Source organism: Pseudopipra pipra, chromosome 6 (assembly GCF_036250125.1).
Source record: "Pseudopipra pipra isolate bDixPip1 chromosome 6, bDixPip1.hap1, whole genome shotgun sequence".
In the NCBI taxonomy this organism is placed as follows: domain Eukaryota; kingdom Metazoa; phylum Chordata; class Aves; order Passeriformes; family Pipridae; genus Pseudopipra; species Pseudopipra pipra.
In genome coordinates, this window is record NC_087554.1 from 14,394,102 (window position 1) to 14,410,997 (window position 16,896).

General features: G+C 37.2%; 1 protein-coding gene across 4 annotated transcripts in view; it reads right to left on the bottom strand.

The window, feature by feature from the left end:
* PIK3C2A (phosphatidylinositol-4-phosphate 3-kinase catalytic subunit type 2 alpha) overlaps nt 1-16,896 on the bottom strand; it is a 51,553-nt gene that overhangs the window by 33,011 nt on the left and 1,646 nt on the right. For 3 of the 4 annotated variants that reach the window (XM_064657449.1, XM_064657446.1, XM_064657447.1), the window contains exons 2-3: nt 6,029-7,197; nt 130-236 (exon numbers count right to left, since the gene is read on the bottom strand). In XM_064657449.1, the coding sequence (XP_064513519.1) occupies nt 130-236; nt 6,029-7,117 (1,196 nt within the window). In that variant the 5' untranslated portion in view covers nt 7,118-7,197. The remainder of the gene's footprint in view (nt 1-129; nt 237-6,028; nt 7,198-16,896) is intronic. The other variant, XM_064657448.1, reaches the window with a different exon arrangement.

Below are 16,896 nucleotides of genomic sequence, written 5' to 3' on the forward strand. Positions count from 1 at the left end.
GCACATACTCAAATCTGCCTCATCAAGCAAAAAGAAATGTAGGACTATCCCTGTCAAGCTAAGTGAAAATGAGTCATTTAGCTTTTTTATTTCGTTTTGAAAGCTTATTTGTATTCAGTAATTTCTTACTTCATAACTGCTTGAGAAAAAGCTGACAGCTCTTGATTCTGTCCTTCAATTGCTTGGAGAAGCACATTTTCTGTCAGCATGCCAGTGGTCCCATTGTCTTTCTGCAACTCAAAGATAATACAGTATTTAAACAGCTGCAAACATATTTCTATAGCCAGCAAAGCCCCACGTAGATAATAAATTTTCATAAGTCTAAGGTTATTTTTGTGCCTACTGCTATATAGAGAAAAATGTATATAATCACTAAGTTGAAAAGTAAAGATTCACTGGACCTTGACAGAAGGTAATTTATTTACAGCACCACTATCAGTTAAGATTAAGTTGCAAGCATAACAGTTCCTGAGCTCTCAGCAGAGACCTGTTGCATTAGAATTTGGCTAGATTTGGCTGAACCAGAGGAGGAAGACAGACAAATGTTTTTTCCTCCACTTCTCCAATTCAGCCTTCAGTAAGTATAGTTCCAGAAAGAGCCATTACAAACCAGTTGTTCCCACGATTACCCTTCCCTACAAAGGAGGAAAATACAAGTTGTACACTAGAAGGAAGTTAAACACTGCAAGGAAGTAGCACTCACAACATGAAATTCAGGACTAATCTCGTGGTATCAATTTACTGCTGTTTTTATCCTTTATACCACAGGCATCCACCATCTCCCAAAGCTGCAAACCACAATCTTTAAATTATCCAATCTAAAAAACAACTGCTAAAAGAGAGCTGAAGTTGCAAACAACAAAATCTAATAAGCTTTAAAAATCCAACAAAACCACAAACAGAGATCTGCAGCAGTTTTTAAATCTGTATCTTTTTCTGGTCCAATTCACAACACAGCCACAGAACTGCTGAAGTAAACAAAAAGCAGTGGAATAACCAGTGGGATTGAGGTGGAACTCAGTTGTCCATAGTCTAACAGCCACCACTGGCCTGAAGGATTCATGTAGCTCCAACCAGACACTTCCTGGAAGAAGTTGAAGAGTTTGCTCATGTCCAACCCAGAGTCATTGCACACAGAGGATAAAGGCTTCTGATCAGTTACCTTCATCACCCAAAGCTTCTACAATGCTTATAGAAACCTTTAATTCAACCACAACTCCAAAAACAAAGCAGACTGCACAATAATTTTTCTAAAAATCATCACAACTTATTTATATTTGAAGTAGTGATTAATTACTTAACTAGTAAGGGGGTTATTTATTATTAGCCAAAATAGTCAGCTAGGCAACTAATGTCATTAGAGCATATCACATATAGTTGAATTAGACAGTCTCAGAAAAGGGGTCAAATCATGCAGAGCTAGTGACTGTCAGGTCTTTTCCTTTTAGCACTTTTTTCCTTCCAAATTAACTTGTTACACAAACTTGGAAGAGATACAACCTATAATTGCCTCTTGAATTGCATTTAAACCTAGTTATTTCAGCTAAAATATTGGTTGCATGAACAGTGATCAGTCAAAAGGATAAATTCTGTATAACTGGGGATTAGCAATACCAAAGGGGGCAATTAGAGCAGGAAGCTGTAAAGCCACAAAACCTGGAATGAGCTTCACGAGCATGTATAATACCTTAAATTTAAAGGGTTCTTCTATTCTAACATCTCAGACAAGTTCTGTCACATAAAAATACTTCAGGGCAACTGCACAACACTTGTTGACTAAGCCATGCAGCTCTATCTAGTACACATACTCTCTAAGCAATTACACAATAACAATACAAAAAAATCACACAAGGAAACAGGAAGGTGACCAAGGGAAAGGTAAACACTTTGAATAAAAGTTCAACTAACTGTTGGTCGGCACTCAAGACAAAACTCAGTCATTTCAAACCAAGTAGCTGCCTATTACAAATGTTAAATTCTACTGAGGAACTCTTTTTAAAGAATACTGCAAATAAGTACACAAAGCACTATGCAAAACCACAGCATAAAAGCACTACAGAAGAGGAATACTTAAAGTCAAACCAGTGATGCAACATCTCCACTTCATGCCACTATATGACACTTTTGAATACTTAGAGCAAAATCTGCAGGCTATTCTACTGTTAAATTCAATGAAGGCTGGGGAACTGCAAGGCATGTGAACACATGCAAGTTTAGCCAGGGTAAACAATAAATTCTAATCTAATGAGCAAAGAAAAAAAAGACTTTGTTCCCCATGGGTGACCTCAGGGTCACATTTGGCTAACGAGAGAAACCTAATGTTACTACAGATATGCAACGATGGACAATATCTCCTGGTGGAAAAATAAGAACATTAAATACCTCCTTGCTTTTTAGTTGAATTTCAATACTAAGTTTTGATCATTTTTGGGAAAACAATTTCAGGATGACAAGCTCTGAAAAATCAAGAATTCTATTTAAAACTCAGATGGGTTTTGAGCAACAAGAAGGAGTTTAATTTCTTTAACTTCCAGAAGAGCCAGTCTAAGAGGTGCAAAAGCTATCAGTCAAACAGGAAATAACTTGTAAGAAAGGGCTTCAGGCCAAGTAAGATAGATAGTTCATATCAGCACAGGCTGCAAAAATAGAACAGGTCTGTAAATACAATTACTCTGAACAATGACAAGCAAACCCAAAATCCTGTAATTTACCAAAAGTCATGTTAAATAAAATCCCACAAGTATATAAATTCAAAAGACTCTTCAGCTCTGTGGAAAGGAAAGGAAGAGAACACAGCACATAAAATACAACAAAATTATGACTTTTGCCTCTGCTTTCAGAAAGAGTGACAAACACTGAAGTATTTAAAGGGGAATACTTCAAATACAAATAGATACATCAATTGTATCATAACAAATATGATACTCAATACAAATAGATTCTTCTATTTGATCAAAGCAACCTCTTGATTCAGAGACTAAGCAGTCATACATTTTGATAGAATCAAAATATATGACCAGAATTTTTTACTGATAGTTTTGTTTAAAGGGGCAGTGAGACCGAGTTATTCAGAAAGGGTGGGGGAGAATGATCCAGATCAGTTAAGATGCAAGACTTCAGAATACACTTTGAAGAACACAGATACCTGGGGTAAATTGGATAGAATACAAGAGAGCTGCCAAGAACAAGGGCTACATAACTCAGCTTTCTACTATAGTAGGTGGAAAAATATTTAAACTTGAAGAGCAAGTAGAAGCATGGGATAGGCAAAAGATACAAGAGCCAGATTATGTTGCAAAGATATCTATTTGAGACACTCATCTTTAAATCTATTAATTATCTTCTTTAATAATTTAGCAGAAATGACCATGCTAATTTACAGTCTTGTATCATCAGCTAATCTCATAATACAGACTAGAACTGGAGTCTGGTGCCAAAACTTGTGAATCAGAGACTGGAGGAGAAAAAGTGGAAAGTAAATCTCAAACCTTCAATTGGGCATTCACTTCAGAAATCTGCCATAACCTAAGAACTTGTTTGAAAGAGATGGTGGCTTAAGAAAATCAGATTCATTGACTACAAGATTGATATGGGTTGTTGTGATGCCACGGTGAATAAAGCAAATGCAATAGAAATGTATCAAGAAGGATGTCCCTACCTGTAATGAGCATTTATTCATGCTGCTGTACAAGGCCCATGGCACACTGTACTCTCACATAGAGAACTAAAATTCTCATAAGCCATCTTCAAAAAAACATGACATAAAAGGGAAGCTCTCACACAAAGCTTGCAGTGAAAGCTGACAAAGTCACTGTCTTTTATAGCACATTGAGGTAAATATCAAAATGATTCTTTTATCTTAAATACCTGCTGATCTACCCTGAAAGAAGAACATTTGCTAAGAGCTAGTTACAAATGCACTCTGCTGAAAATAAGATGACTGATTAGGACAGTAAGGGTCCGGAACAGCCTTTAAATCAAACGTGGCAGGAAGAAAAAGACCACATGTGAAGGCAGAGCTTGAGCTTCATTTATGAACCAATTCCTATGTGACATGCAAATAGCAGGAGACTGGACCTTATGAACAGAAATGCACCTTTTAAAACCTGCTTTCTTGAAAAAAAAAATGGAATTTATAAAACCAGATTTCATTCAGCAACAGTCAAATACTTCTTCCTACAGACAACACCTCAGAAACACTGATCCAATCCAGCTATTACCATCAGCAGCTGCATTACAACCAACCAAACACCCCTGGAAAACTGACAAACATAACACCAGATGACATAGCAAACCGAGAAGCAAACTGCTATAGAGCCCAAATTTACATGCCTTTGCAAATACTAGGAAATAACTGAGTTAATATATCACAGTTCAACTGTGAGTGGGGGGGGGGAAAAGCAAAATTAAGTCACACCCAAGATCTACACATATGCAATGCTAAAAATGTGATCCCATAAAAACAGAGGTAAAGGGTTTTTTTGGGTTTAGGGGGTTTTTTTGGTCCTTTTCTATGAGCCTCCTATTAAACTTTTGCCAGGATAGTGACAACTAACCCAGAAAAAACAGGAAATCCTTCAAACAAGGGGCCAGAAATTTCACTCCAGTGGAAACTCAGACAGCCCTTTAAGCCAAAGTCTAGTAAATATTCGTATTTCTGAGAAAAACCTCCTCCACTTTGGAGGTGGGGAGGGAAGAATTAAGATAATTTGGAAAATATCCTTGACTGATAATGGTTGGGTTTTTTATGGCATGTCCCTAGCCTATTAAAAACACCTAGAAAGACAATACCTAAGATTCAAAACAGCTGCAATCCAAAGTCTCCAAGGCAAACAAATAGTTTACTCCTCCCTCTCTAATCAGCTTCTACAAGTACAATTTTTTTCTGCCATTACCATCCTTGCCAGGGTGCTGGCTCTTCCACTGAAGTCTTCTCCTTCAGTCTTTCTACTCTCTCTCTACCAAAAAAAACACCCAAACAAATAAAACCCCAGAAGTATTCTCTAGTGAGCTGACTAATGTCTTGTTTTATGATGGAATTATCACAGAAAGAATTTAAAAATAAAGGAAAAGTTAAATAATCTACAGTCATTTACTGGACTTGGAAAACAACAGGATGCACTTATGGGGGCATAATTAACCAGATGAGATTGTGACAGTATTGATCACCTGCTACACACGTTAGTTTTGACACAAACTGCATCTGCTCAATGTCCAAAGATATGAGTGTCATAACTAAAGCCCCTGTTGACAGTTTTGTCTTGAATATTTCATTGAAGTGATCCTGATCCTAGAGCAGAAGTCACCTATTTGCCCTGCCTGATAAAAGTAACATCACACAAAGATGGTTTCCCTTCTTCCAGAACAGAAGTACAGTGTTTCTGACCCAACAGGCATCCCACCATCCAAGACAGTATAATCAAAAAGTTCTCTAGCATTCTTGCACAGAAGCAAAGCTTTCTGCCTACCAAAGTGGTCCCGTAAAAGGCTGCAAGTGACACTAGGAAAGCAGAAAAGATCTTTGACTATGCCACCTATCCATGCTACCTTTTCTAAAATAAAATAAAAACAAAAAAAATGCTGAAAGGTTCAAATATAAGGAAAAAAAATTTTTGTTTTTTTTCAAAATCAAAATAAAGGCTGCTCAAGATAAAATTTTCAGTTCTTAACTCACCATCCTTTTATTTTGCAGTATCAGGTGAACTACTCATAAAATTTAAATATTTATCAATAGAATTTAAACACTTAATTGTTCTAAATCTTATTTCCATTTCTCACAGGAGTGTGTTGAAAAACAGCAATTTCCTCAGTAAACATGGAAATGTTACACAAGGGCAGAGTTATTTTGGAGATAATTCAGCAGTAACGTTCAATTTTCTGAATAGCACTAATACACATGCCATAAGATCACAGTATCTGGACACTGCTCAAGCCAAGTAACAAAACAAACCCAGACTTTAAAGTGTCTTTAAATATTGTGATTAATCTTGACTACTGTACTGCAATTTAAAGATACCAATTTACATACCTGTGATGTTTGGCCCTGTGACTTTGCAAGTGGAGTTGTTCGCATGTTTAAGGACTGGCTCCTTGTGACTGTTGCTCCAGAAGATTTCCCATTAACTTTTCTTTCCAGGTGACAATTTACTAACAGCTTTTCTTCTAACAGCACAGCCTCCCATGGATCTTCAGCAGTCATAGTTGAAGCCCTCTCTCCATCATTCTCTGCTTTATTTAAAGTCTCCACACTATCCACTTTCGGTTTACTTAGGGGATCCAAATCTAACCAGTCAAATTTACTAACATCCCCACAGCTTTCCGAGGCTGGCAGGTTAGAAACTGCAGACTTTATAGCAGTCATTTCCAGGTCTGTGCTCGACTTCCCATTTTTCAGAAATTCCGAAGTGCTTGCAATTTTGTCAAATACTTTTGCCATTTCTGGTGTGAGTACTGGAGGATATATAGGTAGGCTTCTCTGTGGATGGAAAGGTGTGGTAGCTGCCAATGGGTATGAAATGTATTGTGACTGTCTTGGAAGACCAAGATAAATAGGCTCTCTGGAGGGATAGGACGACATACTTGGATGGAATCCGTTGTGAAAGACACCAGTCTGTTTTGTGTAAGAAGCTGAGGTGTAAATAGGAGGTAAAGTGCATGTCACAGGTGCTGGTATCCCAGGTGTCCACTGTCTCCTCTGACCCGCAGGCCCAAGATAAAATTGCGAAGAAAAAGATGGGCTCAAAATAGGACTTGCTGGTAATGTAGGTACTTTACTAGATTCAAAATTTTCATCCAGCAGCAGTTTCTCTAGTTCAGCATGTGTAAGCTTCTCTATGTCAATGGTACTTAGTTTATCTTCCATGCTCTTGGCATCAGACTCTGGAAACACCATGAGATCATGGTCCTGTTTGTTATGAGGCTGTGCTTTTTGTCTGGGGCTGCTTAAAGAATGAAAGGTTTGTTTATTACCAGCTACACCTCTTTCCTTCTGCATCTTGGCTAATGCCTCAGCTTCCATCTGCAATGCCTCCTCTTTGTCCACGTCTTTTGACCTTGCGGCCGACAGAGAAGGCGACGAGCGCTGTTTGAACCCATTGCTGCTGGATATCTGGGCCATGCCGCAAGAGCAGATGTCCAATTAAGGCAGCAACACTCCCCTGGTTGTCTACTCTTGGCTTCAGAATAGATCTAGCAGACCTAAAAGGAAATGAAACATTAGAAATGTAGAGAAGAAATCATGTCATACATCACCAACTGACAAGGCCGCATATGCCCTCCAGAAACCCAGGACATAAAATTTTCAAGAGACCAATTTTTATTTGTCTGGGGGGTGTCAAACTTAAAAGGAAGCCACAGAAATAAATCCACAGTCTTTGAATTGTGCAAGACCCATTTATTTTTCTTACTCTACCCACTGGTAAATACTAATAATTACTTGGTTTCTTTTTGCACCACTAAACCCAAAACAGAGAAGCTCCCCTTCAGGTACCTAGTGGTTTTCAGATTTGAGCAATTACACAGGTGCAATCTTGGAAGTAGAAATCATTCTAAAGACTATACAAATATCTAGCATTGATAAAGCACATTATCAAGAGGACTTCCAGCTTACTTCAACAGATTACAAAAACAACAGACCTTTCAGACTGCTGTACCATGATTATAATGGTCATAATGACACTGAAGGACCTCTCTTCCTTTGGACAATATTGTACTTTACCCTCTTAACAAGAAAAATAATGCTTATGAATGCTATTTCTTGGACAAGCAAACTGAGCTATTTAAGTACAGCTGCTCATTGAGTAATCTCTTTAACAGCCCCTTAAGGAAGTGTCATTCACTACTAGGTAAAGGAAGAAACTCTGAAAGGTCACTTTTGCTTAGGGCCACCACCACGAAAATGACATCTTACCTTTCTACAATTCCAGTCTTGTGCTTAGGACTACGATAAAACTTCCCATATTCACCACAGTATCTATGCCTCTTTATCAAAATAATCTTGTAAGAGATAACCACAAGAACTGTGTTGGTTTTCAGTGTTACTTCTGCTTTATTCTACAGCTTTTGCACACAGTTGGGTCAGAGCTGAGTTCAGGAGATGTCTTCAGCAACAGCTAGTGTGCATATCAAGTAGCAAGATAAAAATCAAGAATAATGAGTTTCTGCTAGGAGGCTTACATAATCAGCAATCCTCATTAAAACACAGTTCCACTGAATTGGATGAGCCCTACAGATGCAAATCATCTTGAGTTTTAAGTCATGCAATGATCTACAAATTAAGAGTTCTCTGCAGCAAATAATGTAGATTACTCTAAACTCTTTATGATCCCTTGTATTCACACCCATCAGAATGGTTTGGATTTTGGGCTGGGTTTTTTTTTCCCCCCTCCCTGAATCAAATCAGAGATATGTGCTTCAAACAAAGTGATGGTATTTCTCTGTATTCCCCACATGGATAGCAAGATTCTCAACAGATTCTCTAAATTCTTTAAGACTGGCCAAGTTTTTGTTTTATCTGCTTCATTTTAATGGCTTATAGTGTGAAGGACAGACATGTTTATAAGAGGTTCTACACATTTCAGCTAAGTCTGAAGACATAGTCAAGTGAAACCCTTCACAAAGCAAAATTAAAACAGAAATGATGTTACAGGTACCAAGACAGGATTCAAACCAAAGAGGGTGTCTCCAGAAAGACTGAAACAATGACAGATTAACAAAGTAAAACCCTGAAAATCACACAGCTGAAGTCTCGGGGCATAAAGTCTTAACGAGAAGCTTAGGAGGTCACAGGTATGTATCCATGCCACAGGATAATTATATAAATGTTCAACACAGACTAAGTCTACAGAAAAAAGCAGACACCAGATTCTTTCTGAACAGTATACTAAGCTGCAGAGTTTGACAAACATTAAGCCATAAATATTGCCTTTAGGATGAAGTTCTCTCTACTGGCTATCTGCAGAGCTGAGTGTTTAACCCAATCCGGGAATCAATTAAAAAAAAAAACAACAAAAACAACCAAACAAAACCCAAACCCTTTTGCTGAGTTCCTTTATAGATAGTGCAGGTCTCTGGTCCCATTAATAGCACAGCTGTGGCCTTCAATTATTTACTATGCTCCTGTTAGCAGGGCAGTCATACTAAACCTTCTCCTAAAGATATACAGAACATTTTGTAGATGGTCTAAGCCTACTAGCCACAGATAATATCCTGACAAGAAGTCTAATATACTTGACACCAACTTCTCAGACTGCCTAGAAAGCCAAGCAGGCTTTAATCTCTTTATTAACTTACAGATGGTTAAAATTGCTATGTCAAATTTTCAGATGCAAGGACACCCTGACTTGTGAAGTCCTCTCAATAATTCCTACCTGGTTTTTCCAAGAAGCAGCAGCATGAGGTAAGTGCAGTTTTCATAGTCATGCTATTGCCTAACGATTCTAAATAGCAGTGGGACTTTTTTCTGAATTTTATTTAAAAAACTAAAATAGGATCATACTTTCTGAGACTATTCAGAACTGTTTGGGCCACAACTCTGAAGACTATCAGTGCATTCTGGTGCTGCTTGATAATTACAACAACAAAAACCAGGTCTTTAAAAAATTAGGAAGCCTTATTTTTGTGCTGAAATCAACAGCCTTGATCTCCATATCGCCAAGCAGTCTCCTACTCACAAGGAGTCACTGTTCCACAAAGTCACAACTGCAGATAAACATACATTCCTTAGCACTCAGAAACACGGTGCACAGCTATCACAGCACATTCATTCATAACATCCAGAGAATCCCAATCATTCAATAACTGCTTGTTTATTTTACAATTTTACATTAACAGTGCTGTACTTCTGTCAGTGGCTTCCAGCATTCAAGACAGAAGATTATTATTAGTGGTTATCTGAAAAATTGAATTTTAGTTTTTATTTTTGCAAGACAGTCTCATCAGCATACATATACTTAACTTGATTGCTGTATTTAAGTCCTGTCCTTGGGAAATTTCTAGAATCAAATCAGTGTATAAATTTCTGTCACATTTTATAAGTAGACTGCAGGTTTTTTCAAACATTTTGAAGATTTTAAAAAATGATAAAAAATCTGATAAAATTGCAATAGTTTTGGCAAAAACTATTTGCATGCCAGTTTTAAGCAGTAAATCCACACAACACATCAGAAGAAGAAAAGCTCCCTCCCTAGGCATAAGCATGACTAAAATACCGATAGACCTTCTTTTAAATGCTAACTACACCTCACCAGTTAACATTTTCATCTAAGTTCAGCTTCGCTTTGAACCTCTCACTTTGTAGCCATCCAAGTTCAAAGCAGAGAGTGAGTAGAATTTAAACTTCTCCAATATTTGCAAACAGAAGGGCAAATTCCATTAAGACCATCTATCAGCAGGGAACTCCTCTCACTCAGAAGACTATGTTTCAGTTCAAATTCCAGAAGTCTGAACCATTACTGACCGTGCCACAGGAACTCAGCAGAAGTTTACAACAAGTGGAGGTCATCAGAAGACCTAGCAGTAATCCTTACAGAGTCAGGATTGTTCTCATCTCAACTGCTGCACACTATTTTAAGTAACAGTAATAATCAGTTTTCAGCTGCCAATCTATTCACCTTCAAGAGCACTACTCTTGCCAAGCACTCAAAGAATGTGAGAAACATTTCATTTTTTTTCAATGAAAGCTAGAAGCAATTTAAGAGATTGTTTTATCACTTATGAATTTCTGTTATAATCTGCTACACCACATATTTCTCCCCTAAATTTGAAATTAAACAGACACATTCATACTTTGTATGAAGTCATCACATTTACGCTGCCATACTTCACCAATACTGCCTGCTTTGTTTAAAAGCAAGTCTAAAATCTCAACCACCCAATTTATCTGCAGCCTAGATGAAGGATAATCTGTCTATTGCAGTGAGACTTCATTAACTTCAAGCAAATTCTCCTTTAACCATTTGAGCAGTTGTGATCAGACATGAGTTTGCAGACCCCTTTGGCTCCAGCCTAGCAGAGTTTCCATAAAAGCAAAAAATTGGTGACAATATTAAATAAACGTGTTTAGAGTCTAAAGTTAATTTTATATCACTCAAGTACCTGTGTATTGCTACGTAATTTTGAGTATTGCACATAATTCGTTATTTCAAAGGAGTAAAATGCACTTAAAAAAAAAGGCAGCAACAAAACTTTATTAATATCAAGAACCAAGAAACTACAAGATGTCCAATCATCTCCTGCAGATCAAAACCTCTACATGGAATGGTAACTAATTTCAAACCAGATTTTCACTTACAGTGGCTTACATTAAAAAAAAAATACACATATACTAACTTAGCAAATACATAAAATGGAACCAGGAAGAACTTTTTTCCCAATAATGAATTTATAGGTTTGTGGTAAGAAACTTCAGGGGAACCAATACAGGACATTCCACCTCTACCAGGACAAAGACTCCCAAAATGTAAATTAGTTTCCTATCTTAATGATCCAGGGATGACTTTGTTAGACATAAATCCTGTTACCTTAAGCAGAGGTAATCTCACCATATGCTCATGTACATGTTAACATTCTTCTCTACTTAAGATGAGTTGCACAATTTTCTCCTCAAAAAAACCCATAGCTTGTAATATTCTATTTATAATTTGTTCTAGTGCTACGCAAGAACAGAACATATTATTTGGTAATTTATTCACAAGAAGTACTTTATAGTTATCACAAATCAGTGCACATGAATTCCCTGGAGTCCAAGCACTAAATACAGAAGCAACGATAACAAGTCAGGCCATTTCCTGCATTCCTTATAAAGTAATGCCCTGGCATACAGTAGCCAAAGCTTCCTCAAAACAAGTGCAATTTTCACAGTAACTTTGAAGTTATTTTGCCATTACTTACAAAAAAAATAAAAATATTTGAGGCATTTGCCTAACATGGAATGATAGCTAACTTAAGAATTAACAAATCTTGCCTGCATACCAGAGACAGCAGCAGTTTTATGGGATACCAGGGAAAACTTAGCAAACTACGACAGCAGTAATATACTGTGGAAAGTACTAACCATCTGCAAAGGAATTCATAGCGAGACATTTGCCACAGCAGGAAAACTCCTTAGCAAGAAAAAAAAATAAAAATCAGAAGCACTTTGATGTTCAAAAGCCCTCTCTGCCAGATGCACTCAAATTGCTACAAACAGAGAAAAAAAAATGAACAGATATTCATGACATGACTTCTTGAAGTAAGGCTGTTATTCTTTTAAAATACTGTTAAATTTAAATTGGAAGTTTCTCAATCATGTGTACACATGCACTTCCGAAAGATCAGTGTTTAAGCTATACAGTTCTAAGATGCTATCTTTCCACTAAAAACTTAGTAGCTTCTTTAATCCAGTCATTTAGAAAAATTAGAAAGTGCCCCCTTACACATGAGATTAAGAGTTAACCAGAAGATTGAATCTATTTTGTTTCATGTCACATCTACAGAACCTTCAAATTAAATTTCACTAGCTTAAATACAGGTGCAATTTTTAACTGGGCACAAACTCTGAACCAACACTCAATTCATTTGTTTTACTCAAATCATTCAGCTCATAAATACCAAAGCAGGAACTGCTTCTCAACTTTGATTTTGAAATTTCATCACAAAACCTTTGATCTTGAGGGCTAGGCAAGAATAGGATGTTTCTAGCACTAGAACAGGAAGCCTCCAAGATCTTTCAACATCAGCAGCAAATCCCTTGAAGAATACACCCCCTGCTCTTTCAGTGCTTATAAAAGCTTATGAAGTGTTCTACTGAAATCAATTTTCATGCAGGACACTGTGCAGAGGACCATTATTTTATATGGCATACTTTTTAACTGTAGAATCTGGAGTTTTTGATCAATGTTCCAACAAGCATCTGTCATGATGTTCCAGCCAAACCTCAGTGTAGGCAACCACAGCTACCTACAGATCATGTGTTTTCCATTGCCACAGAGTACTCTTTCCCTTCTGGAACCAGGCATTTGCATCATTAGCCCCTGCAAGCCATTCCATCAGTAGATGTGGATACATCCAGATTTGCCACCGCAGGTTTGCAAGCTATCCAGCATATTTGTGCTGTTATACTCCTCCCCTCAAATTCTGAATCCAATCACCATTTCATTTAAGTCTGTTAAAGAGATGGGGGTCTTAAAGATAATTAAATTCCATATAAGTTTTATAAAAGCAAGCAGCCAGACCCTGCCAAGAACACTGGGTGTCACAGCGAGAAGAAAACTGTAGCATGTGCTCATATTACTGGACACTGCAGATTTATTAGCAGGATAATCTTTATAAATACTTGAACTGTGGTAAGAAGTCCTTAAAGCCAATTTGTGAAGACACAAATCAACAGGAAACTTGGCATCAGTTCCATCAGCTGCAGAACTACTCATCAACCTTTGCACCCCTATATTTCTCCCTATTCTGTTCTCAGCTCTCTAGCAGCACACCTGCTATTCTGTTCCTGCCCAGTATTGTCTTGATGCAGGTACCAGAAAAAAGCAATAATCAAACTGATGGCATCTCAGGCTGTTTCATTCTGATGTACTGGGCCAAGATTTTTTTTTTCCCATGCCTTACAGCCAAGCTTATTACCAGCATTGTTTGACAAAGGCTAAGAATTCTAGTTCTGTTGCAATGTTTCTCCTTACAGAATAATACTTTCAATTGCACTCCCCGTGTTTTGAAAGTTGGCTTTACAAACTTTTAACTGGTTCTCTTGCTTTACAGACACCTCTGAAGTTGTGCTTTTTTCCATTGCACCCTGACTATTCCCTATTTTTCCCACCAACCCCTCTTTGCAAAGGGTTCTTGAAAACACTCATGCAACACAAAATATTTCATACAGAATTAACGTTAGCTACTGGCTTAGGTGTTTTGTTTTTTTCTATTCTTCCATTTCTATTCAAATATTTTGATTCCCCAGCTAAATAATCAGTGCTGTAATCCCTGATTTGCAAAGTAACTTTATTCTGGAATATCACTTTGATGGAACAATTAAGACTGGGAGGGGCCTTGGTGGGGGTCTCTAGTTTCATTACCTGCTCAAAGCAGGGTCAGCTATGAGAAGGTGACAAGGGTGCTCAGGGCTTTATCCAGGCAGCAATGCCCAAACACCTTTCATACAGGTTTATAACGTTCTACAGCACAGACAGAGCACCATGTTAAAACACATTTTTTCTTAAGTTACATGCCTCAAGTAAGCCCTGCAGATATCCTCCTGATGTCACAAAACATTCAAAATGCAGCCATCTGCAGGAAGTTCATGATGCAAGGTACAGTGGCTGTTAACACAGGGACATGAAAACAACCCTCCACCACAATTTTACTCCTTGTGCAGCAGGGCATAGTACACACCTTCAACCAAACATAATCAAAAACACGCACTGAGACGAAACATTGACACCACAGCTCTGGCCCAGGTTTAAGTCTGTATCACTGTATTAGTATCACCCTACCAGTCTAACCAAATGCGATTCTGCTGCAGTAGCCAAATTATTTCCACCACTTGCTTCAGCAGATGAGTTTCCCCTCAGGCAGGAAACTTGCAAAGTTTCAGTTATAACCAGCAGATGCTTCTTAGTCAACAAACCTCGCATTCATAGAACTATGAAGCAGAATTGCTGATTATTAATTGACAGAACAAACACACAATTCACATGTACCTTTTTGCTTTATCCATTAGAAAATACTACATGCTTATTACATGTATTGATTCAATGATCACAGGGTTTTGTTTGGGTTTTGTTTTTGTTTGGGTTTTTTTTTTTAACAATACGCAGGTAGAAAACTGAATAGGGTGGCTACACCCTGTCAGACCAAAGGTTCATCTCATCCTTATCTTGTCTCTAAGGGTGGTTTCAGAAATGCAAATGGGAAAAACCTAAACCAAGACAAGCATGTAATGACACTTCCTCAAAATACCCTTCTAGTCCCCACTGATTTGCCACTCAAGTACTTCCTGAATCCTGAGGTAACTTCTCTAAGATTAAGACTCCTGATGAACTTTTTCATCCACAAATTGTCCAGCCGCACGCTGAACTCATCTAAACCTTCAGCACTCGCCTCATAACTCAGCACTGCCACCATGCTCTGCTCTTCACTGTGACTACAATCTAAGCAGAAGATCACATCAGTTGTTGATGACCAGTTCTAAATGCACCTCCTAAAAATATCAACTACAATATTGAAACCTACAAGCTAAATTATTTACTCTAGGTCATCATGCACTGCCCAATCTCCAGACGGGAACCAGCAACATCCTCTCAGCACAAATACCATGAGGCCCTCATACACTACGTACTGCAAGTTTCCAATTGTGGCTGGGTTTTTGTAAGTGATGGTTTGTTTGTAAACTTCAAATTACAAGTTACATGAAACATGCAAACATACCTTTGCCCTCGATTTCAATCTCTTCTATGAAAGCACTCACAAGTGACCATCGCTTGGAACAAACTAAACTTAATCTAAGGAAATAATGTCAGGTTGCATTTCTAAGGTACAGACTAAGGTACAGATTAAAGTAATATTTCTCATAGCTTTTTTGAATGTGAGCTTTGAGGAAAGCATTTTATTCTGAAACTTCTATAGCTTGAGTGAGGTTTATCATTACTGGAACACTTTGAAACATTTCCTCCTTCCCTTCCATGTCTGGAAACAACTTCATCATTCTTCTGCAGAAACTGACTTCACCGTGACCTCCTCGCCTACAAAGAGGCTGGATGATGCTCTTTAGATGACTGATTTTATTGACCACTGTTGATAAAAACTGAACTCTGGTTCTGGTAATTAGTCACACATCCACATCTTCTGCTTAAAATGGAGCAACATGTTTACAATTACGCTTCCACGAAGCAAACAATTTGCATTTGTGCTGTACTGCCTCATTTTTAAGTTTGTTGTACTATTCTAAAAATAAATAAATACCAAGTAATTTCTGCACTGACTGTAAACACTAAAAGACAATACTTCTAAAATAAAAAAATGGAATGTCATCATCTGAATGTCATTAAGGCTGACCTTAAAACATGTACTATATTTTATGAATTCTAGTCATGTTAGCATTATACTTACACTGGCCTACCTACCAGTAATAATTTACTGCAATTTTTAAAGCTCCCATAAGTCAGCCTTAAGATTCTTTAAGAGTTTAAAGGCAAACAATATACAATCCTGCTCAAATAAAATTCAAATCTAGCATTTGTTTTTCTAAATAATCCCATACTGGTCTGGTTTTGATCCCACATAAAAGTCTAACACGACAAAAAAAAAAAAAAAAAAGCTCCAAAACATCATCTCAGCATTTTTATTTCTAAAACAATGTAATCCAAGTTTCTCCAGCTAGACAGCAGATATAATAGCAGAACCGGATAAGAAATATCATCAGTTTCAACTTAGTTTGAGAAGTAAGAAACAAAGGAACGCAAATTCAGAAAATATTTTTTTACTTGACATTTTGAAGTGCATCATTTTCTATTTAAGGCATTCAATTATCTTTGTTATGACACAGAGTGCTACTCAAATTAGATAAAAATAACTAAATAATCAATTTAAATTCACTGATTACCTATACTGCTGAACATTTATGTTTGAGTTCTTAACAATGACAATAATAACCCAAAGGAGAGAGGAACCTCAAGTATCTAAATCAGGATTACTGTTGCATTGTAATCAAGAAGGGCAAATCTATTTTATTAAATCAGTCAAAATTTTAAATCTTTTTTGACATCTCCCATCTATTTTTTTAAAACAATCATCTTTAAGAGATGTAAAAGAATGTAAAGGAAATTTGAACATAGAAGAAAATTCAAATACAGTAAACCATTTAAGAAGATGGGACTCTAAATAACCTATTAGTTGCCTAGTTTGTGGTCCCGTCCTCAA